Below are 25,251 nucleotides of genomic sequence, written 5' to 3' on the forward strand. Positions count from 1 at the left end.
CTTTCTAAGTATTTTTAATTACATTATATTTTAGACAAACTTTGACTTGAAAGTTAAAATATAATGTAATTAAAAATACTTAGAAAGTTTTGATTGATTAAAACTAAAATATATAAATTCATTAAAAATGCTTAAAAAGTTTGATTGACTAAAACTTAAATATATAAATTAAATAAAAATCCTTTAAAAGTTTGAAAGTTATAAAATGATGGACTGGGCGGGCAACAGCTACCCAGGCAGGAGGATCGACTGCCTGGGTAGGCACGCCTGGGTATGCCCATCGATGGCAGCGGCTATGGGTATGTCCATGTCTAGTACTATCGCTGACAATTCGTGTCAGTTTTGTACATTTCAAATATGTTCAATGAAAAGTAAATATTTTTCATGTGAAAGAGACGTTTTTAATTTTAATATTCGAATGGTTAAAAATATAAAAATTTACTTATAACAAATCATTATTTTCATTATTTCGTTTGGTGGAAGGGGGCATTTTTATTTTTTATTTCAATATTTCAATATTTGACTATTAAACTGTACGTTTATAATTACTTTTAATATTTAATATGTTTTTTAGATTTTATAAGACTTAATTTTTTAAAAATATGAAAATAAAATTTGGTTAATCAGTAATTAGATTTTATTATAAAATTTGGTTAATCGAATAATGATGAAGTATTAAAAATATTTTCATATATATATTTTTAAACTAAGTCTTTCAAAACTTAATTTATACGTTTTATATTGATTCACATACATTTTAAAATTTTGTATTGATTCACATACATTTTAAAATTTTGTATTGATTCATATACATTTTATTAATTAAAATGACTTTGACTATTAAATTATAAATTTAAAATTACTTTTAATATTTAATATGTTTTTTACATTTTATAAGACTTAGTTTTAAAAAAATATGAAAATATTTTAATACTTCATCATTATAATTGTTTGATTATCTAAATTTTATTTGTCTATATATATATATATATATATAGAAGCTCCAATGAATTCAACTAGGTTATTATTATAGTCAACATCACACACAACCAACATTAATTTTAGAAGCAAATCAGAACTAACATAATAATCAACATTCATACATCCCATCCCAAAGCAAGAATAGTCATGGTCTAAATCATGTTGAATTCATTGTTTGTGAAACAATAAATCATGGTCTAAGCTAACTTATCGTCATTAGGTTTATTTTGCCCTTCTTGAATAGAATTGTTGAAGATATTGTGAATTTTTCCAACAAATAAATATTTGAAATCATTTTTTTTGCAAAACTGGTTCCTATGGGACTTAGTTGAAGGAAGACCATAATTAGAGCATAACATAAGTTTTCAAATGAAAGAAACAAAGTAAAGGTTCCTAAATTAATTTCTATAACATTTTTTAGAACACATTTTCATACATCAATCAACAATTTGTAATTGACATTTAAAGATATAGAAGTGTATTGAGGTGTTGGATATTCATTTTGTGAGTTCAACATTATAAGTGACCTTAGAGAGCAAAAGATGGGCAAGCTGAACAATTTATGTCTAGGGCATCGACTATTTCAAAGCGCACCTAATAATATTAATATTCATTAAAATCCTTATCATTGTTTGTGAAACAATAAATCATGGTCTAAGCTAACTTATCGTCATTAGGTTTATTTTGCCCTTCTTGAATAGAATTGTTGACAGATATTGTGAATTTTTCCAACAAATAAATATTTGAAATCATTTTTTTGCAAAACTGGTTCCTATGGGACTTAGTTGAAGGAAGACCATAATTAGAGCATAACATAAGTTTTCAAATGAAAGAAACAAAGTAAAGGTTCCTAAATTAATTTTTGTAACATTTTTTAGAACACATTTTCATACATCAATCAACGATTTGTAATTGACATTTAAAGATATAGAAGTGTATTGAGGTGTTGGATATTCATTTTGTGAGTTCAACATTATAAGTGACCTTAGAGAGCAAAAGATGGGCAAGCTGAACAATTTATGTCTAGGGCATTGACTATTTCAAAGCGCACCTAATAATATTAATATTCATTAAAATCCTTATCATTGTTTGTGAAACAATAAATCATGTTCTAAGCTAACTTATCGTCATTAGGTTTATTTTGCCCTTCTTGAATAGAATTGTTGACAGATATTGTGAATTTTTCCAACAAATAAATATTTGAAATCATTTTTTTGCAAAACTGGTTCTTATGGGTCTTAGTTGAAGGAAGACCATAATTAGAGCATAACATAAGTTTTCAAATGAAAGAAACAAAGTAAAGGTTCCTAAATTAATTTCTGTAACATTTTTTAGAACACATTTTCATACATCAATCAACGATTTGTAATTGACATTTAAAGATATAGAAGTGGTGAGTTCAACATTATAAGTGACCTTAGAGAGCAAAAGATGGGCAAGCTGAACAATTTATGTCTAGGGCATCGACTATTTCAAAGCGCACCTAATAATATTAATATTCATTAAAATCCTTATGGAGCGTATCAAATAATCCTGCTGCATATGATATATAAAATTTAGATAATCAAACAATTATAATGATGAAGTATTAAAATATTTTCATATTTTTTTAAAACTAAGTCTTATAAAATGTAAAAAACATATTAAATATTAAAAATAATTTTAAATGTATAGTTTAATAGTCAAAGTCATTTTAATTAATAAAATGTATATGAATCAATACAAAATTTTAAAATGTATGTGAATCAATACAAAATTTTAAAATGTATGTGAATCAATACAAAATTTTAAAATGCATGTGAATCAATATAAAATGTATAAACTAAGTTTTAAAAGACTTAGTTAAAAATATATATATATATGAAAATATTTTTAATACTTCATCATTATTCAATTAACCAAATTTTATAATAAAATCTAATTACTGATTAACCAAATTTTATTTTCATATTTTAAAAAAATTAAGTCTTATAAAATTTAAAAAACATATTAAATATTAAAAGTAATTATAAATGTATAGTTTAATAGTCAAATATTGAAATATTGAAATATTGAAATATAAACTTTTTTTTAAAAAATTATTTGTTATAAGTAAATTTTTATATTTTTAACCATTCGAATATTAAAATTAAAAACGTCTCTTTCACATGAAAAATATTTACTTTTCATTGAACATATTTGAAATGTACAAAACTGACACGAAGTGTCAGCGATAGTACTAGACATGGACATACCCATAGCCGCTGCCATCGATGGGCATACCCAGACGTGCCTACCCAGGCAGTCGATCCTCCTGCCTGGGTAGCCGTTGCCGACTGGACGAGTGTGTGTCAAACTGTACGCACGATGGTACATGGCACTGTGGTGAAGTCCGTGCATCACTGACGGTACGGGAGAGGGGGACAGAAGACAGACGCCGATAAACGGCGTCGTACCCAGCCAGTCGAAATAACTGGCTGGGTAGCCGTTGCCTAATCCGCCTCACCCGCCTCATTTTGATTTTCTTCTTTTGCATTCCGTGCCGCCATGGAGATTGAGGAGAAACTGTGGCTGTCGATAGAGTAAGATCGGTTTTTTTTCCAGACTTTGGCTTCTTCTGCAGACGACATCGCCTTCACAGGTATTTGTTACTGTTACAGACCTCCATGTCTCCATCTATATCTCCGTGTCTTCGTTTTGAAGCTCTAGCTCTGCCGTTTATAGACAATTGCTCCTTTTATTTCTGAAGATTGTTCCTCGATACTCTATTACGAGCTATGCTTTCTTTTTTAAATGCTCATGGATTTTGTAGATCCGGGCAGCTTTCTTTCCGTTCTGCAGATAATATGACCCTTTATGCTTGAAAAGAGGGCTTCAAAATCTTCGTGACTTTGGAAAAGAAGAACCTCTGTACTCATTGCTAAAAATAAAAGATGAACTTAGGCAGCTTCGAGGTTTTCCTGTAGATGCTCGCCGGGAATTATATTTTCTGTGCATATTCTTTTCTTAGAATGAGAACAAACCCTTTGGCGTTTCTTCATATATCTGTTTGCTGGTCGTTTCTACGAGGCTCTGAATGTTGCATATCCTATAGTCTGGAATTTATCTCCTCTCTATTTATGCACTGATTGGACTTCGCTCATTGTAACAGGAACTTTGTTTTTACCCGTAATTTATTTTGAAGACAGCTTTGCATTTACTCCTCATTCGATGACATGGGTTTTTCTTTATCTGTGGTCATATATGGACACGGCATCTTAACTTAGGGTCTTTGTTTTACACATTACTACCAACGCTGCTTCGTGATGTTTTCTAATTGCTGACTCATGATACAAATTGTCTTTCTTAATAGCTGAACGGGAAACAACTATTCAGCTAAATCAATTTTGCACTGGCAGCTATCACATGCCCATCCAATATCATCCGTCTACTATGTGCCTGTGCACTATGTACTCTATGACACTGGCTATGGTGCAACATATTTAGTCACAAATCAGATTTTTATATATATATTTTTAATGTTAGACAAAAAAAAAAAAAAAAAACTAAGTGCTCCTTTCAACATAACTTAGCCATTTTCGTAGCTGCTTAGCCGCTGCTACTAAAGTATACATGAATCGTGAGAGTTATGTTTCAGGTAAAAGTCGTCTTTGCTGTGGCTGTGGAGAGATATCAAGTATGCTTTTATGTTAGTCCTTCGAGAAATTCTTATGTTGTCGTTTCAGAGTAACAGGGTTTTCGTGTCATCAGCATCGCTTTGAGTTTTTGAACTATTTTTTGTTTTCTGATTTTTCCTATTTTTTTCCCATATCTGTTGCCAGAATTTTGGAGTTCATAATGTTTTGGACACTGAACGTTTCTGCGTATTGATCTACCAGCCTGCTGTGAGGGTTCCCTTGTGGGTATATACATAGGCATGTGTTTGTTTTAAAGGCTCCTATTAATGCTACCACCAATTTTTATTATTTATTTTTTTGTAAACGGAAGTATTTGACATCTTTTTGTGTCATATTTTGCCAAAGAAATATGTATTGAAATATAATTTGTTTTCTTGAAATCAACAAAGTTTTGAATTGTGATATTGTTAATTTTGTAGTTTTTTTGTGTGAAATTCATTGATCCATGTTTGAGTAGTAGTTTACACTAATCGATTTTACATGAGAATGAAAGGAACACTTAACACTCATTTCTATTTAGGTAATGTTCACAGAAGTGAAGCCCGTGAACTTTCCAAGAGGTTACACATCTATGTACATAGGGATGTGTTTGTTTCAAATACTCCTATTAATGCAACCGCCAATTTTTTATTTTTATTTTTTGTAAACGAAAGCATTTGGCACCTTTTTGTGTCATATTTTGCCAAAGAAATATTTATTGAAATATAATGTGTTTTCTTGAAATCAACAAAGTTTTGAATTGAGATATTGTTAATTTTGTAGTTTTTTTAAGTGAAATTCATTGACCCATGTTTGAGTAGTAGTTTATGCTAATCCATTTTACATGAGAATGAAAGGAACACTCAACACTCATTTCCATTTAGGTGATGTTCACAAAAGTGAAGCCGTTGAACATTCTAGGAGGTTACCCATCTTGGTACTACTCTAGCTAATTAGAGAGTTTCCATGGTCAAATCCACTCTGCTTGCAATGAAACCTTTGGCAAGTGTTGTTCTTTAAAACCATTCATTATAATTTTTCATAAGCCCATCAATTGATAAGTTGGAGACACCAGTGAGATAGGTGACCTGCGGGGAAATCCCAATGTATCACTGATTATCTGAGTGAGCATCACCAAGATATAATAAGTGCTAAGTATTCTATTTATTTTCATTTTCATGTTCATGAGAGATGGCTTTGTATAAACCACTATTATAAAGTGTGTTATTGTGATAACATTAACCATATTAGATTTGCAGTGAAAAAGTCTCTTATTTATCAAAGTTTTGAATATCTAGTTAAATCATCGCGATCTGTAGTGAGATATTACACGTTCTCTTGAAATTAGTGGAATTATTAGTTTCTGCTTTTACGATAATTTAAGCTTCCATGATTTACATTTCCCCTATTTGTGGTGAAATTCGGACTTATGGTTTGCTTCGGTGAAGTTAAGAGCTATTTAATATTCTGTAAGTTAATTTAGCCATATTTCTTGATTGTGAAGGATATTGTGGTAAAATCTACATGCTTCGAATCTTGTTGAGCCAATGCTGCCTTGGCGACCTTGTTCTTGTTGTTTTGGAAACCACAGAGGCACTGTCCTGCTAATGCTAAGCTTTGCAATTTTATTTGTCATGGCCTCAAACACTACCTTTGGGTATTTGAACAACTATCTGCATTAACATTTTTGCAAAATAAGACCTAGAAAATCGAATAAGGGAAGCATTAGGATTATTCTTGTATTTTCTTTTTAAAAGCTTTTGGCCGTTGGCTTTTATCGGTAATTGGGACATCTGGGTAAAAGATAGCACCAACAGTTTAAGAGTTTCAATTATATTTGCTAATGTAGTATTCTGGACTCAGAAATGACTATTGTAGTTTAAAGCATTCTAGAATATTCAAGTAAATTCTTCAATTTAGATGTCTTTCATTAATCAACGTTTTATTCACCACCTCAGAGAGAGGGATTCTAAGCATCGAGTTTCATGAATAGATCGAAGGGCTTGAGCAGTCATTGGATGATAAGAAAGGCAGGGTTGAGGTGAGAGTAGTGACACTGAGATGAGATGGTGATGTCTTTGCAAATAGAGATGGAGCAAGGGATAAGCTTTAGATTGGGGTTGTGCTCTTTGAAAGAAGATAATATTGAAAAAGTGGTCATTTCCTTGGATGCTTAGACAAGAGGTTGCGACCTCAAATCAAAGGTGCCCACAATAATAGACGAGCATGCATGTTAGCTTCTATTACATTCTCAAGCTTATATTACAGAACTCTTAATTCAATTCACATTCAAATGCATACGATAAAGACTAAGAAAAAATGATTAATCAATACATTCTTTAATTGTGATTTCCTGCAAATTTCTCTGGGCTTGTTTTAATGGATGCAGTGAGTTCTGTTGTATCTATTTTTGGTAATGCTTGTCTTTTTGATGAATGTGTTTATTGAACTTTTGGAATCGTCATTCAATAGGTATCCGAAAAGTATAATCTTGTAGTGTTCTGTTCTTCCTTGCAGCTGTTTCTTGTGAGTCAACAAACGAATTCATTTTACTTGATAGGTCTTAGTAATTAAATTGCCTCGTATCACAATTTTGTACATTTGTCAAGTTTATGGTTGGTTGCATTGTATTATGAATGTTGTTTCCATCTGAATGCCTTTATGTGGATTACATATATTAAATCAAGACTCACTCTGGTCTAGTTCTTGTGTGGCCAACGTGCTTAATTGATTGATCTATGCTACATTGAAAAGGGAAGCAAGAAAAGGGTTCCAAATAATATACATAGTTTGGAAGTACAACTTCCAATTTCTTTGGAAAACAAGGACATGCATAGAAAGAATATAATTATTCTATTTGATTAGTAAGTGAAACATTATTATTAAATGACGTTGAAAGGTAGAAAAATATTTGGAAAGGCCAAAACAATTATGGAAAATTGATTACGAGGAAACCAATTCGAAATCACATGGTTGAGAATATAGAAGACGAGTGCACATAACCAAAATTATAGTATTTGAGTTTGTTACTACGAAAACAATGGACAATCAATCTCACCCGCATATACAATCCAAATGTTTGAATTGAGACTACAATATCATATAACATTATATAAAGAATAAAACCCCCACAAACCTGTAGACATAACATCATCATTATATGGTGACTATAATGGCACTATGTAGCTGTTTGTGTTCTCTGACCTTTGGAGTTAGGGTTTTGAAATATGGTGCTAGGGTGCATTTTGCATCTTCTCCTCGCCATGGAATGGATGGTCTGTGCTCCAAGATTTAGGTACACATTGGGGAAATGAAAGCTTGGGTGTTCGAATGTAGCAAAAGGACTTTGTGGGTTTTTAAGTAGGGAATTCCTCCTTAGTGTGGGTGAATGTCAAATAAGACAAGAGGCAGAATGTTCTGCTAGCAGAAATAGGATGCAAGGGTTTTGATTGCGGTGGCAAATGGGGGATTGTGGGGCATAAAAAATGGAAAGCTACAAAGTTAGGAGGGCCTGCACACCAACAATGCCGCATTGGGTGCAAAAATATATTTGGGCTGAAGGTTATAGTCAATGCTGCCCAAAAATGGAGTAGAGTGGGATGCAAAACATACAGGTGAGTAATTTGGGGGTTTGTTTAACTCCATTGCCCAAAGTTGTAGATGTTGTTCTGAATGAGGTGCCCATGGAGGAGATTGATCACAGTGTTCTACTTTTCTCTGATTAGGGGGTGACTAGGCTTGAATTAGCAACATATGTGGATTTTTGAATACTGGGAGCCTATTATTGATGATTGTGTCCAAATATATCCCATGCCAAAGGGTTTTTTCATAGTTGTCTTTGAAACCAGCCAGGACAAAAACAAGGTATTGTGTGAACATTTTTGGAGTTGGGAAGAAAAGATTCCCCTGGTGTTGAAATCGTGATTCCTTGATGTTTGTATTTCTATAGAGGTTTTTGACAAGATTTTGCTCTAGGTAACGCTCCCAAATCTCCCTCTTCATTTCTGGTTTGATTATGTGCTAGAGGCAATTGGAAATTTTGTGGGAGATTTTCTCATGGTGGATGATAGCTCTTCACGTCTTTTTCACTCTACATATGCTCGTATTTTTTGTCATAATGGATATACCTAAGGGGCTTCTTGCTGATATCTCAATAAAAACTTAAAAAGGATGTTGAATTCAACCTGTTGATTATGAAGGGTTTCCTTTCAGATGTTGAAGGTGCTTCCAAACCAATTATGTGACTGCACAATGTGTCTAAGATAAATCGGTCAAGAAGGCTTCTTGGTGGAAAGATGTCTCCCAACAACAATATATAGTAGAGAAGAAAGGGGAAAAGCAATGGAGTTTATTATAGGTTTTGGCTAAGAAAGTGGCGCAAATGCCTCAAGCGTCTCCTTTCAGGAAGGGCAACCAACAAAGTTTAGTGAAAATAATGGTTTGAACGAAGAGGTTAGGGGGGTAGCACAAACAAAAGAAATTATCGGCCTAGAGGGGAAGGAAAAGATAAATAGACCAATGGGGACGCAGAGTGTATATGACCTTGATATTAGAGGATGCTTAGACCCAAGCAATGGAATCATGCACAGATGATATTGTAAGGGTGCTAAAAGATTTAAAATGACAGAAGGAGGCAACCAATTTGGAAGATTTCTGGCATATGGTGAAAGGGAGAAAAGGTAGAAAAATAAGACTGATTCTTTTGACATGGTTCTCCGATCCCATTCGAACGATGCCATAAAATCAAAAGCTTATTTTTTGTCCTAATTTTAGGGGCTTTTTCTTTTATTGACGGCTGATTATGAATTTATGCTCTTCGGATGGTGGTACCCCTATTTGTTACCATCCTTGGGTTTGTTCATGTCCCTCTCTCAACTTAATAATGAACTCACTATTGTTAAGCGGAAAAAAATACATAATAACATCATTGATCATATCATCATATATTTTGAGTTCAATATCAAAATAATAATATTGAACTCAATGTCAAGAATTGGATCTTTTATCTTCAAGGTTTAATCATTAAATAAAAATGACCAACACCACTACCACCATTGAAATTAGATTGTGTAGGAACATTAAATGAACCACAAGCAATTGCAATGTCACTTGCATTTGCACTTGCACTATTAGTGTTCTTGCTTTATGAGTACTCATATTTTTATTGTTGAGAAGTGAAAGCATCCAAGTCCATACGTGTTGGCTTCATATCCCACATCTTTGGTCTAACTTGAACAACCAATAAAGTTTGATCAATATGTGTGGTCTTGTGTGGGCCCCAGTTACAAATGTCATTCTAGTTTGCTTAATCCATTTCCATTGCCTGCACTTTTCAAACCAGTCATATTTGTCGAAATCCAAATTTCTTAACAATTTGGTGGCACAATTGTCAAGGTGAAGTGAGTGAAAGCTGAGTAATAGATTTTTAGAAGTGACAATGAGGTGATTCCGACTTGGTCACTTGCAAATCGCTTCTTCGCACTGTATGTTTAAGAGGAACCCTTTACCACATGCAAATTCAACTTAATAAGTATAAGCATAGTATATTAAAATGTTATCTAGTAGCTATCACTTTTTCTTTTACCCTTTTCTTGTGATGTGAGGTATATATAACAAGTTCATAATGAGTACTTGCCTATGTAGTTTTGTAGTGATGCCATTTGTTGTTTAATTGATAGTTAATTCATTGGATTATAGTTTAAGATAATAGGTTCTTGCAAGCCACATGCATTACAATTTATAGTGGTGTAACAAAAGTATTGTTGTATAGTTGATAGATGAACTATGACAAAGATTTAGAGGTATATGGTAGACAGATTTTGAGATAAATAGATGCTTAAATTTAAGAATAATATTAGTAAATAATATGTATTAAAATAATTCTGTATTTTTGTTGTAGTAGTACACTGTTATATAATAATAATATGAATTTTATTTTGTAACTTTTTATATTTTTGGAGGATTATACATATTTATAAATCCATATTTTTGACAATTGTAAGCCTTACCATAATTCTAACCTGTATTCTTATTCTACTATTGAGTTTCATCCTAACAACCTTAATGCCATTCCAAATACTGCCCCTAAACATAACCATCACCCTAATTTCAACCATAAGAATAAATCTAATTCGAACATTAATTATTGTCTAATTAAACTCTTAATTGTAATTGTATTCCTAATTCTAACCTTAGCATTTTCTCCTTAACTAAATTCTTAACTTTCTTATAATTTTATTCCTAACCCTAAATATAATTATAATTTTGACCCTAATGTTATTCCTATCCTTCAATCTAACCCTACTTCTAATCCTCACAATAATCCAAAGTCCTAAACCTTATCCAAATCCTAACACTCATTATAGTCCAAATTTTAGAATCATAGTAATTAATAGAATTAGGGTTGAGAGTTCTAATTAGATTAATTGGGAGAGGGCCTTAACCCATTACAAAAAAGCCCATAGGTTAAAAGGAAGGGAGCTTACAAGGAGTAAAACTAATCCAAAAAAGAAAAACAACAACCTAGCAACCAAAACAGCAGGAAAAATAGTCTAGGGTAGAGAGTACATGAGGCTAGACTAAAGGGTAAGGGGCTTGACCTCCTTCCAATCCTGATTGAGCTCCTTTAGCAAATTTAAAAGTCGGCCCTTATTTTGATTTCCTTGAGTAAGGGTGGGGTCTTTGGGTACCTCTATCATTGAGGTATATGCCAACTTCCTTTGTCTTTTTGCACACTTATGCTCAAGTTCTTCCTAGAGAATCTGTAAAGAGCTAGCAGTCTTGACCATCATATCCTTGTTGTAATCCATGACCTCCTTCAGATTCATTTTGAGGTCTTACTGATTTATTTTTATATTGGCAATGGCATAAAAAGTATCTCTTTTCTTCTCCTCAGAGGGCACTAATTGACAGAGCTCATGCATTAACTCCTCGGTATTAGCCCAATTATTGAATTTTTTGAATAAGTTATTTGTTGCTTATGAAAGATCCCCAACCAACATTCAAAGCAAATTCTGATGTTTGTGTCTCAGGAAGGTCTTTGACAGTGAATCAGGAGATGGTTTTGGATTTTGTTTTATTGTGTTTTTGTAATTTTTGCAATTTTTTGTATTTTTGATAATAATATTGCAAGGAAATTAACTAAAAAATACCGAATTTCTGTAACATACAACTGCGACTCTAATTTATAAATTTACAAGCATGGATTTATGGAAACATCAAGCTCGTGGAATTGTACCAGGCCAAGAAATCAGATTATGCTAATTGTGAGACCAAACAATGATGAAATTCCAATTAAATAACACTGCTACAGCCAAATATTGATGGTGTCAGGCCCAAGGCAGCACTGTATGGACCATACAAACTGAATTTCCCTTGTAACTTTGCTGGTAAGTCCATGTAACTTTGCTTGTAAGTCCATGTCATAGGCTGATCTGCTCTCAGCAAGCGAATCTGTGCTGGAAATGACTAATTTCGAACAACATCATACAATCCTTTCTTCCCTCTGCTGTACGGTTATGACTGGAGCTGCCAGGTAAAATCTCTAATGCTGAAATGTACAGATCTGTACTGCAGATGCCAGAAGAATCAGATTTTTCATTCCCTCCTAAATACAATGATTCTAAAATCTGAAGTTTCCCTTTTTGCTGCAAACAACTTTGAACCTGACCTTTAGCATATTCAATATCCAATACTGAGATTGACGTCTCAGTTATGGCTGTAAAGATAAATAGAATTGATAGCTATCACTCAGCTGGGGTAACGTCCAGCACTCCTTCCACAAGAGTTTATGTTCTTGTCGGAAAAATTGGTTGCAAATCTGATTCAGACCTCCAATCTCCAAAAAGTGGCAATTTTCTTTCAAGCACGCAAGCACAAATGAGCCTCCAATTGTCTTTTTAACATGCCTCAAACCCTAATCTGGATTTGGGATCAGGGTTGTACTTTTAGCAACATAAAACATGCTAAAAATGTTTTCTTTTATTAAAAATTAACTTCCCCTTTGTGGCTTGACCCATTGAGGGTCTAATGCCTCATTAAAAGTGGCCATATTATTAAGTTATAGCTTCTAGGAAAATGAGCCAAGGGGGCACTTATTATAAAGTGATTATGCTATTTCACTTTATTATTATTTAATTAACCAACTTAGGAAATATTTTAATATTTCCATTTTATTCATCAAACACTCAAATGAACTCAGAAACAAAAGCCAATTGAAACTGCCTGACTGTGGATGGTGCCTGTACTGTCCGAGCCAACTAGCAGTTTTCTCAATGAATCTTTAATACTAAAAACAGATCATATAACACTTTTAACCCGATAGCATCTTTAAACCTGTTGTGTGGATAAATCTGTAGTGTTTTGTATCACATATATAAATGAATTGACAAAAGGCAGCAAGCTAAAGCTATCACATGAAAGATAATCATTCAGCTTGAACACTCAGATTTAAAGCTGCAATAGTTTCCTTCAGTAACAAACAGATTAAGTTTTTAGTATTTACCAACTCCAAAAATATAAGAGTATCAAAACTGCTGTATAAGTAGCAGAATTAAAATGGCGGACCTTTTTAAAGTCTACTATAGCCATATTTATTGCCTCTAGGCTATCATAGTTTTTCAATAACCCCAGAAAATAAACTCCACGAGGGAGTAAGAAACAAGTTCCATGTCACTACTAATTAACTAAAGAAAGTCAAAAATGCTGAAAGAAGCTGGCAATTGGGGCCGAAAATATAGTAATAGTCTTCATGGATGGGTGGATGTGGAAGAGTTGGACTAGTCTTGCTGGCTGCCGATGCTACGTGTTCCTCCATTCTATGTGTGCTGTCGAAAAGTTCACAATTAATTCATAATAAGGCAGCCCAACATGGATGATTTGCTGCTTCCATATTGTGATATCCCTGTCAAATAAAATATAGATAAATAATAAATCAATAAAATAATAATAACATAAATAATAATATAGTTATGATTTATTATAATCATGCTAAATATTGTATAATATATTACTTTTAAAATATGAGAATTAAATATATACTTAATAAGATATATAGTAAAAATACGATACAATATTATAAATATTAATAATATTATATATTAAATAATTTTTATATTGTTATTAAAATAATATATGTTATGTTACTAATATATAATTAATATAATATAATTATTTTTCTGAAAGGACATGATTCTAAGATGGAAAACTGCATATATAATATTAGTACTGTGAAATCAAGCATTCAGATCTGGACAAATATGGAAGAAATATAGATTAAATCAGTTTACAGACAGTTCCAATAGAGAAATTTGAAGTATTAAATTAATATTCTGATAGGGGACATTACAAATGGTATCAGAGCTAAAAGTCCTGCCAACGGGTGAAGTTTATTTAGAAATAAATTACAGAAAGGTTTATAAGAACAAATTAGAAAAAAATTGAAAAACAAGATAATTGAAGACGCAATTTTTTTATATTTTTTCAGACACAAATTATTATTTGATGTTCTGTCTGAGTGGAAGCACAGCTTAACAGAGCCTAATACAAAAGGAGAATAAAACTATCGTCCTTATTTTCTTTTCCAGTATTAGCGATTAAAACGTCCAGAAATGAAGTAATTCTATCTAGGCTATGGTAAAGATTATTAAAAATATACTGCGGTGGAATTTTTATCCCATTCCTACAAGTTGTCTCTTTAAGGACTTCACATAATACTAACCATGAGTCCCAAAAATATGAAGAAAACATCACAGATCAAGCCTAATATTTTCCATCTAAATAATATTTTGGACCAAATTAAAAAAGAGATGAATACTTAACGTCGCCACTATAGTTTAAAATTTAATATTGGACATTAGAAATCATCGAGTGTAAAGTTTGAACAAAATATTTGGAAAGAGACAACGTTTCAATGCTTACCTATTCCAGAGTTTGGTGGAAGAAAAAATATATTCCAAGTCTGGTAAATATTAAACTTATCGCGCTGAGCATTTCAGGGAGCTTGTGCAGTTCTAGTTGTCAATTTTTGCAGGTTGTAATGTGGTTGTGGTGGACAAGCCTTTAATCGACTATATTATATCATTGCCAAGTTTTGGTATAGGTCAGTGTCCCTTGTAAGTGCATTCATCGTACATTGAATCAGAGACGGTGTTCAACATATGCATAGGTGGCATGTGATATTACCAAGAGATATGAGCTGAAGTTTGTTAGTTTGGTTTAACATTCGACAAATGCATTTGCGTCACACTTGTTCATGCAACCCTTGGAAGGGTTACCATCTGCACAGGTCAATAAAACATGAGTACACTCTTAAGGTCATCAAAGTTCAACCCTAAAGACTCCTACTGATGTACCCATCTAAAAGATGTGTTTTTTTCCTCAAATCCTTGACTCTTGATTATAGCTAAGTTGTTTTAAACTTCTCTAATTGTTGCCAAACGATACCCATTCGGCATTAAGGGAACCTTACCATATGTCTTATAATGACAAGTTACAGTTTTTGCTTTCTTAAGCGTTTTTTACTTTTTTACGTATCTCTCAACTCTTCATCATAAAATAGTTCAACTTTGAAGACCAATGAAGAGTGTACTAATGTAATTTAAAATTGTATAGTTGTTGTTCATGCAACCCTGGGCAGGGATACGAACTGCACAATTCAATATTACATTAGTACACTCTTCATTGGGCTTCAAAGTTGTTGAACTATTTTGTGATTGAGAGCCAGGAGATACATAAGAAAGTAAAAAAGTTTAAAAAAACAAGAATTGCTATTCATCATTATAGCACATATGATAAGATTCTCTTAATGCTGAATGAATATTGCTTGTAAATTGTTAGAAAAGTTTAAGACAACTTGGATATAATTAAGAATCAAAGATTTGAGAAGAAAACATGTTTTTAGATAGTTACATCAGTAAGGAGTCTCCATGTTTTGGCGATTTTATTGGTTGTTTACCTATCTCATCTAGCTATGCTATTAGAAAGACATTGGCTGAATGTGATTGGGAGATAGTGGTCAAGGAAAAAGAGAGGAATGCAAGGACGGGCCTTTGGAAGGAAAAAGTTTCAAGTACAATGAGTTAAGTGTTTCAAATTAAAAAATTACTATCTATTTTATTATTATTATTCAATTTATATTTGTTAGCTTTACATTTATAATACTATGTAGTGATAGTTTTCAATTTGATATTGAAGCTTGATATATATGAGAGTATTTATTTGTTTTAATTTGATATTACAGCTTGGGATGAATTAAATGGTATTCAGTTGCAACGAAATCTCTATGATAACATTACTTTTTGGCTAGAAGAGAGACGAATTGCACCAGCTCTTGCTTCTATACACGGAGATTCAGAAGTATTGTATTGGTTAGTCAAAAATAAAGGTTTAGAAGTATTTGACCAATTTAATTTGTATTTCAGTTTGTTCATGTCAAAATTTGAGAAAGATAAATTGGTATTGCCAAATTATAGCAAAATGGTCGAAAGTTTGTTGGCTTCTAAGTTTCCGTTAATGTTGTCTAAGGAATATGATGACCAGGGAAAACAAGCAGTGGTTGCTTATGCTATCAAGTGTCTAAGACTCGGAGATCCAAATTATAGTGGCATTCAAATTGTTGAATTGCTTATAGAGATATTCTGCTGAATCAATTATAAATCACAGAACTATGAATGATGTAAGGCTCTTTTGGATGTGGCCATAGAGAATGCTAAAAGTGGTGGAAATGAATTGATTCCCATAATGGCAAAGCTCTTCTCAGAATCTCTACAATTTTTAAATAATCAGATTTTAAAGGATATAGATCGTTATGAAGATGTTTTGTTTGAAGCAGTTGAAAGAAATTATTGTGAAATAGTGGAAAAGCTGTTGAAAGATAAATGTATTCTGAAAGAAATGACTACAGATAGTTGTCAGAGGGTTGCAGTAGGGGCAGTTTGTAAAGGCTGTCGAAAATGTATTAGATTTATTAAAAGACACAAGTGGAAATGAACTACATCAAGACAAAAATGAAAAGACACTCTTCCATTATGCAGAAAATACAGAAAATACAGAAGTCTTCAATTTACTTGCTAAAACACATGAAGACAAGTACAAAACAATAATCACAGATTCAAAGGGGAGAAACTTTCTTATTTGGTCAGCACTAAATGGACAAGCTAAGACTTGCGAAGAATGTATTTCCAATTTGGGATTAGTAGTAGAAGCTGAGTATTATTTTGGCCAGAATTGTTTACATTTCTCAGCCAAAGGGAAAAATGGGCATCAAGTTGTGTATATTTTAATTCATTCATCATCACAGGAATTAATTAGTTCTAGAGATAGTGAGGGGAGAGCTCCACTGCACCTTGCATGTGCAAATGACAACCTACAATGTTTTGAAGAAATAATATTGTTCTCTAAAGGAGCATCATTTATATTGAAAAAATGTGTGGAGCAGCCTGACAGCCATGGTAGGACTGCATTGTGAATGGCTGCAGTTGGAGGCCATAAACGACTTCTTCAGAAAATTCTAGATCAAGGCTGTGAGCCTTTATTACAACGTGATCTCAAGGGATGTACAACATCGCACTATGCTGTCAAAGTGGAGGATGCAGTAGAAACATTGCAATGTCTACTAAATAAATATGAGGATGGAAGTGATAAGAAATCTCTTTTTTTGTGGGCCTTAGCAGCTGCCATTAGTACTGCAGATGACTTAAAGGATTGCCCGCCTTATTAAAAGCATTTTCTTTTACATGAAAAGGAAAAAGATGATTTTCTTTTATTGCAGGACAACAATACTTTATTGCATGCTGCAGCCTGGAGTTATAATGTGGAAATGGCATGGGAGCTTCTCAATCAAGGTGCAAATATCAAAGATATTTTGGATAAAATGTGGATACGCCAAGTGACAAATGTAGATCTCAAAGGACCACAACTAGAAGTCAATGTGAATAATGGTATGTTTATTTATTTATTCTAATATATATGTTTTTGATTTAACACTTTTCAAATGTCAATGTTTTATGACAGTAATTAATCAAATTGAAATAGAAAAGGCACACGAATCAGATAGACCGAGCTTAGAGGACAATCCTGGTAATATATTACATTGAAGTAGATTTTCTTTATTGTGTATAATATATACCCTATTAGCCTCACATATATGCAACCTCCTGATTTAATTTGCACAAGAAAAAATGCTTTTGTTGAAGGTTTAGTCTCGTTATTTTTAAATGAGTTCATTGAATCTCCAATTACAGTGGGCATATTTGGTGACTTGGGGGCATGAGAAAATCCAGTCTCACGTTTTAGCTATATTTTACCTGTGTGTTGAATAAAATTTAGTTAACTATTTTTATGTAATCAAAATAAGCATACATCATTTCTATTTTTGTATATAGACAAAAAAGGTATTGCTCTTAGCAGCTTCTGAACTAGCATTTCCAAACCTTCTCTTTTGAGAAATTTGTTGCAGCGGAAATGGTATCATTGAGTTCAAAAGGTCAATGCATATACTGGAAGATAAGAAAGGGAGTAAGCAAATTATTAGCACCTTCAGAAGATGTCTGAAAAGAAAAAAAAGGCTAGGATCACCTATTTAGTTAAACTATTGATTTGTTTATGTTAGCTAAAACAATCAAAGTTTTCTAACTATTTTTTAACAGAATCCGCTTGTGGAAGTGTTGGAGAAGTATCAAACACAATACAATGTGGTTTACAAGTCTCTAGCTATGTTGATAACCAAATGGTGAGTAGAATCAAGAGTATTGCACTTTATAAATTAAGGTTCTATTAATCAAATTTTCTTTCTCAAGCTATACCAACATCACTTCTCTGTTTGCATTTATGTTTAGCTAAGGTCAAATGTTGATGGAAAGAGTCCATTTCTTCCAATGCAAAGAGTCCCTAGAATATTTATTGTTCAATATAATGTATGACACTATTTGGATGAGCATGAAGTTTAGGCTGAGTTAGCAATCACTGAACAAGCTATGACCAGAGCATAGAGGTTTAGTACTTGTTGGAAATATAGTTGGGATAAAAAGAGAGGTGACATCCAAATACAAATATTTTTAGCTTTAATTTTGGTTGTGGTCTTATCTAGTTGGATTGCATTTGCAGCGTGTACATTATTAAGCGAGACTAAATTCTCTTTCCTTTAAGGAGGTTGGTGTTCTAAAAATTTCTATGATTCTGTTTTTGTGGGATCTGGCAAGCTTAAGAGAATTTGAATTATTTTGCAAATAAATTTTCAGTAAGATCTCTATTTTCAGTATCTTCAAAATGTTTTCCAATTGCTATTTGAATTGCTCTTTTGTCTATCCCCATAATCACATTGATCTTGTACTCGACTAATAGCAAATTTATAGCAGACAAAATGTGTGTACAAATATAAATGTACAACAAAATCATTTATGCTTCCAAATTCAAATATTTTTAAATGGAAACATTACATATTCTCAAATGTTCTGAATGTTTGAGAATATGTAATATTTTCATTTAAAGATATTTGAATGTAGAGACAATTGATTTTGTTGTACCTTTATATTTGTACACATATTTTATCTACTATAAATTTGGTATTAGCAGAGTACAAGATTAACGTAATTATGGGGATAGATTGAAAAGTGATTCAAAAAGCACTTAGATTACATTTTGAAAATATTGCAGATAGAGATTTTGCTTAAAAATTTATTTGCAAAATAATTCAAATTTCCATAAATTTGTTAGATCTCATGAAGACGAAATTAGAGGGATTTGTCGAACACATACTAAGACACCAACTTCTTAAAAGAAAAGATATTGACTAAGATGGGGAACTCTTAGAAGTAAAGATGCTTACCAAGATGGGGAAGATACAGATTATGACTGTTTTGACATGGGCAATGGTATATCTAGAAATGATCTTTGATAAATGATAAAATTTATATTTTTGAAACAATTTAGATCAAACAATTCTACATGTAATAATGTTTAACACTATGTTAATATGAATTGGCTTTTGCAAATTCGTCCAGATGTAGATGATGATGAAAATGGTGATCAAAGGTTGGCAATGCAACAATTCAAACTGGACATTGATATTGCTGATGGACTATCAACAAAATCTGATGTTAGGTGACCCAAATCTTGATACACATTGAGATTGTTTTTATTTGCAATAAAATTATATTTAAACTTCTTAATTGTAATTATTTGTCAGTGTTCATTAGAAAAGTGTGGCATTGGTTGGCTTGCAATCTCTCAAGTAAAGATAAATTACATGACGAGGAAATTCAACCATTGACATTCTCAAAGGTGCAAGATTAACAAGAGAAATGGTGCTGTCAAATTACACTCCTGCAGAAATTGACATCCTATATAAGTTGAGGGATTTTGCCGTGAATGGAAACTTATATTGACTTAATCGTAAACTTGCATGCTTTATTCTCTCTCTTATATGTGAAGTACACATAATTCTGAACTGCAAGACAAAAATAGTGGCTTGAATATTTAGTTGTTGGCAATGGAAGCATGAAACGAGTATTCTCATAAAGGTTGGTAAAATAATATCAAGTTCATTTCATGTTAAATTGATTATATAATTCAACATATTTGACATAGAAATTTTTAATTTGACGATTTCAATATTTTCAAATTTAGGTTGGAAGACGAATGCAGTGAAAAGCAACAATAAGGGAAAGTTCAAGGTAGGGGAAGATGGAGACGGGCCACCACATGAACAAGGACAAGTTTGAACCTTCACTTAAAAGTACAATGAAAGGTATTCAATTGTTTGTTTTTCATTTTCATTGCATACTCAATTGTTCAATTTTTCTTGGATGATTATGTTTCATCACTTTAGAAATCATTACAGTTGCATGTTAAGTTGATTTCAATAGCTGTTTACAAGTAGTAAAAAATAAGTCACGTGGGAGCTATGGATGCATACATTGAGTTCAAAAGGTCAATGCATATATTGAATGATAAGAAAGGGAGTAAGCAAATTATTAGCACCTTCAGAAGATGTCTGAAAAGAAAAAAAAAGGCTAGGATCACTTGTTTAGTTAAACTATTTATTTGTTTATGTTAGCTAAAACAATCAAAGTTTTCTAACTATCTTTTAACAGAATCCGCTTGTGGAAATGTTGGAGAAGTATCAAACACAATACAATGTGGTTTATAAATCTCTAGCTGTTTTGATAACCAAATGGTGAGTAGAATCAAGAGTATTGCACTTTATAAATTAAGGTTCTATTAATCAAATTCTCTTTCTCAAGCTATACCAACATCACTTCTTTGTTTGCATTTATGTTTAGCTAAGGTCAAATGTTGATGGAAAGAGTCCATTTCTTCCAATGCAAAGATTCCCTAGAATATTTATTGTTCAATATAATGTATGACACTATTTGGATGAGCATGAAGTTAGGCTGAGTTAGCAATCACTGATTCACTATCACAAAAAAAATTGAACAAGCTATGACCAGAGCATAGAGGTTCAGTACTTGTTGGAAATATGGTTGGGATAAAAAGAAAGGCGACAACTGAATACAAATATTTTTACCTTTAATTTTGGTTGTGGTCTTCTCTAGTTGGATTGCATTTGCAGCGTGGACATTATTAAGCGAGACTAAATTCTCTTTCCTTTAAGGAGGTTGGTGTTCTATAGGTGTTCTAAAAATTTCTCTGATTCTGTTTTTGTGAGATCTGGTAAGCTTAAGGGAATTTGAATTATTTTGCAAATAAATTTTCAGTAAGATCTCTATTTTCATTATGTTCAAAATGTTTTCTAACTACTCTTTGAATTACTCTTTTGTCTATCCGCATAATCACATTGATCTTGTACTCGACTAATAACAAATTTATAGTGGACAAAATTTGTGTACAAATATAAATGTACAACAAAATCATTTGTGCTTCCAAATTCAAATATCTTTAAATGGAAACATTACATATTCTCAAACATTCAGAATGTTTGAGAATATGTAATGTTTGCATTTAAAGATATTCCAAATTCAAATATCTTTCAATGGAAACATTACATATTCTCAAATATTCAGAATGTTTGCATTCAAAGATATTTGAATTTAGAGACGAATGATTTTGTTGTACCTTTATATTTGTACACATATTTTATTTCCTATTAATTTGGTATTAGCAGAGTACAAGATTGACGTGATCATAGGGATAGATTGAAAAGTGATTCAAGAGCATTTAAATTACATTTTAAAAATACTGCAGATAGAGATTTTGCTGAAAAATTTATTTGCAAAGTAATTCAAATTTTCATAAGTTTGTCAGATCTCACGAAGACGAAATTAGAGAGATTTGTCGAACATGTACTAAGACACCAACCTCTTAAAAGAAAAGATGCTGACTAAGATGAGGAACTCTTAAAAGTAAAGGTGCTTACCAAGATGGGGAAGATACAGATTATGACTATTTTGACACGGGCAATGGTATATCTAGAAATGATCTTTGATAAATGATAAAATTTGTATTTTTGAAACAATTCTACATGTATTAATGTTTAACACTATGTTAATATGAATTGGCTTGTGCGAATTCGTCAAGATGTAGATGACGATGGAAATGGTGATCAAAGGTTGGCAATGCAACAAATTCAAACTGGACATTGATTATGTTGATGGACTATCAACAAAATCTGATGGTAGGTGACCCAAATCTTGATACACATTGAGATTGTTTTTATTTGCAATAAAATTATATTTAAACTTCTTAATTGTAATTATTTGTCAGTGTTAATTAGAAAAGTGTACCATTGGTTGGCTTGCAATCTCACAAGTAAAGATAAATTACATGACGAGGAAATTCATCCATTGACATTCTCAAAGGTGCAAGATTAACAAGAGAAATGGTGCTGTCAAATTACACTCCTGCAAGAAATTGACATCTTATATAAGTTGAGGGATTTTGCCACTGGAAACCAAAAATGTCCCCGTGAATGGAAACTTATATTGACTTAACTGTAAACTTGCATGCTTTATTCTCTCTCTCATAGGTGAAGTACACAAACTTCCGAACTGGAAGACAAAAATAGTGGCTTGGATATTTTATTTGTTGGCAATGGAAGCATGAAATGAATATTCTCATAAAAGTTGGTAAAATAATATCAAGTTCATTTCATGTTAAATTGATTATATAATTCAACATATTTGACATAAAAATTTAAATTTGATGACTTCAATATTTTCAAATTTGGGTTGGAAGACGAATGTAGTGAAAAGCAATAATAAGGGAAAGTCCAAGGTAGGGGAAGAGGGAGAGGGGCCACCACATGAACAGGGACAAGTTTGAACCTTCACTTAAGTACAATGAAAGGTATTCAATTGTTTGTTTGTCAAGTCTCTTGTTTGTCATTTTCATTGCATACTCAATTGTTCAATTTTTCTTGGATGATTATGTTTCATCACTTTAGAAATCGTTACAGTTGCATGTTAAGTTGATTTCAATAGCAAGTAAAAAATAAGTGACGTGGGAGCTACGGATGCATAAATTGGTAATAGTGTGAATGTGCTTGACATTTACATACCATAAACTGAATAAAACTTTAAGTAGCTCATGGCTATAACAAACCAGTTTTTAGTCTTAGTTATGGTTGGCATGAGAATAAATTTGTGTGAATTGAAGACATCAGAATTTTTAACTTTAGTTGACTAACTGAATGTTGGAATAGCCAAATCAATGACTGATCATTCTCACAATGTTTATGGATGTCATTTTTTAGAAGAAATGGTATGCTTGTAACAGCTAAAGCCATGTGATCTGTGCTTTTACTTTCCTTCATTGCTTGACATGTTGTATATGTAGTTTCAAAGTACTCTGCTTCCCTTGATGATAGTAACACCGTGTTCACCTTATTTGTTCCTTAGTATGCATTTTGTAGAAGATCCTCAGTTTTATATACTTCTCTTGTAGTGGAAGTATTTAGAAATATTGTCTGAACTGCTGCTGGCTGAATAATGAATTTGAATTATTCTTTTTGTTTTCATTAAGCTGATTTTGTTGTGCTTTTGTGCAATAAGCAAGCACTCGTGCATTTTTTGCAGATTTCGAAGTCTTTCTCAACTAAATTCTACAAGTTTTCAGAAATGAATAGTGTTCTCATTTTGATACTCCGGAAATCATAGTCGAATTAAAGATAGAGATATCCAACTTCATCTTATCAGAAATCTTGAACAGATGGACAGATTGAAGTACAGTTTTGTAATACTAATGATGAGCTAGCAGACTTCTTTTTTCCTGCACATTTGTATCTTTTCCAGATCCAATGAAGACACTATATAAGAATTCCATCGTAGAGATTAATCTGCATTGTGTTCCGATAAAGAAAGATTACTTAGGTAACAGAGACCCATGTTTACACAATAAAATATTTCATTGCTGCTCATTGTAGTTATATGTCTCAAATATCTGAAGGGCTTCTAACACGGTCCTTAAACAATCTGCTCAGCTTTAACAAGTTCATCCTGCAGTGCAACAAACTACGGTTTGGCACAACTCCCAACTGTTATTAACATGCAACACAATTACATGGTCTGAGAAAACCAGTTAGCCATCCAAGGCACTTCCCCAATACTAGAACATGTAATTCGCATTACACAGACATTGTTCAGAACACAACAAACAACCTCCAAAGGAGCCTAAAAGTATCATAAGGTAACCAGGATATGGTCTCCAATAGAAATGGGAAGCCTTCTTTAGGTTTTGAAATTATTTTCACAGCCCCAAATATCACAAAAAACTTTACTGTGAACATAGTATCCTGCATATTTAGAACTTAATGCACTCCATATGCACCACGAATCCTTCTTTTGACTCTCATTATGCGGATGAAATTCATGAAGGTCACTGCCATAGTCTTGTCTTCGTGCCCGTCCTGCACGACTTGTTCATGTCATCTTCACATCATGCATCTTGATTTAGTGATTTATCCGTGTTTTCACCACTGCTGATGCCATTTATTTGCTACTTTTCCATGCCTTGGCATTGTTGTCCACGCTGTTGTTGTTGTTTGTACCATGATGGCTTTGTATACCTACCATTGCCTCGTCTTTACCATGTGAAAATACATTCTTCTTCATAAAAGACCTCCAAAACTAGTACAAATCCTATTCTTAGAATTAAAAATGAGGAAATATTCAAAAACATCTGTGAGAAGTGCAGAGATCACGTTTTTTCTGCAATATGACCAATGATGCACAAGCGGCATATTTAGCCTTCTTTTCATCGAGATATATGAAAACTCACCATATCTCAAAATTTGGATACTTTTAATTTACGCACACGGATCTCTAAACCCCAAGAACGCCTCTAGGCATTATTATTCTATTAATCCGAACCATCGATTTATATGCTGACTACAATTTGGAAAAACAAAATGAGAAGTGGTCTTGAATTTTTTATACTCATTCCTTGTATAGACTTCAGATTAGGCTCCCTCCATATATATTTATAATAGGGGAAAATAACAGTCTACATTCGTTTAGACGGATCATACGTCAATATTAAATCCCTGCTATAAAAAAATACCATTCATAAGCAAATCATTTTTAAAATTATACTTAAAAATACAGAGCAACAAGGTTAAAATTATACTTAAAATACAGAGTGACAAGGTTAAATTTACGTCAGAAAAATTAAAATTGTACCA

The 25,251-nt window shown here is 32.4% G+C and overlaps 1 protein-coding gene across 6 annotated transcripts; it reads left to right on the forward strand.

Moving 5' to 3' along the window:
• The first annotated feature begins 3,446 nt into the window (after positions 1 to 3,446).
• Positions 3,447 to 22,731, forward strand: LOC149577767 (uncharacterized). 6 transcript variants are annotated; one of them, XM_089825777.1, is made up of 9 exons: positions 3,447 to 3,601; positions 15,856 to 17,554; positions 18,263 to 18,345; positions 19,616 to 19,715; positions 19,811 to 20,134; positions 20,241 to 20,361; positions 20,708 to 22,036; positions 22,152 to 22,248; positions 22,338 to 22,731. In XM_089825777.1, exons 2-4 carry the CDS (start codon positions 17,434 to 17,436, stop codon positions 19,619 to 19,621), a joined length of 210 nt encoding a protein of 69 aa, XP_089681903.1. In that variant the 5' UTR covers positions 3,447 to 3,601; positions 15,856 to 17,433; the 3' UTR covers positions 19,622 to 19,715; positions 19,811 to 20,134; positions 20,241 to 20,361; positions 20,708 to 22,036; positions 22,152 to 22,248; positions 22,338 to 22,731. The 6 variants fall into 6 exon arrangements, with proteins under 6 accessions (XP_089681903.1, XP_089681885.1, XP_089681894.1 ...); XM_089825768.1 differs by having other exon boundaries at positions 3,449 to 3,601; positions 19,801 to 20,134; XM_089825759.1 differs by having other exon boundaries at positions 19,616 to 20,134.
• The last annotated feature ends 2,520 nt before the right edge of the window (positions 22,732 to 25,251 follow it).

The sequence above is a fragment of the Cupressus sempervirens genome, chromosome 1 (assembly GCF_028749045.1).
Source record: "Cupressus sempervirens isolate cs-2001-9-10 chromosome 1, ASM2874904v1, whole genome shotgun sequence".
Lineage (NCBI taxonomy): Eukaryota > Viridiplantae > Streptophyta > Pinopsida > Cupressales > Cupressaceae > Cupressus > Cupressus sempervirens.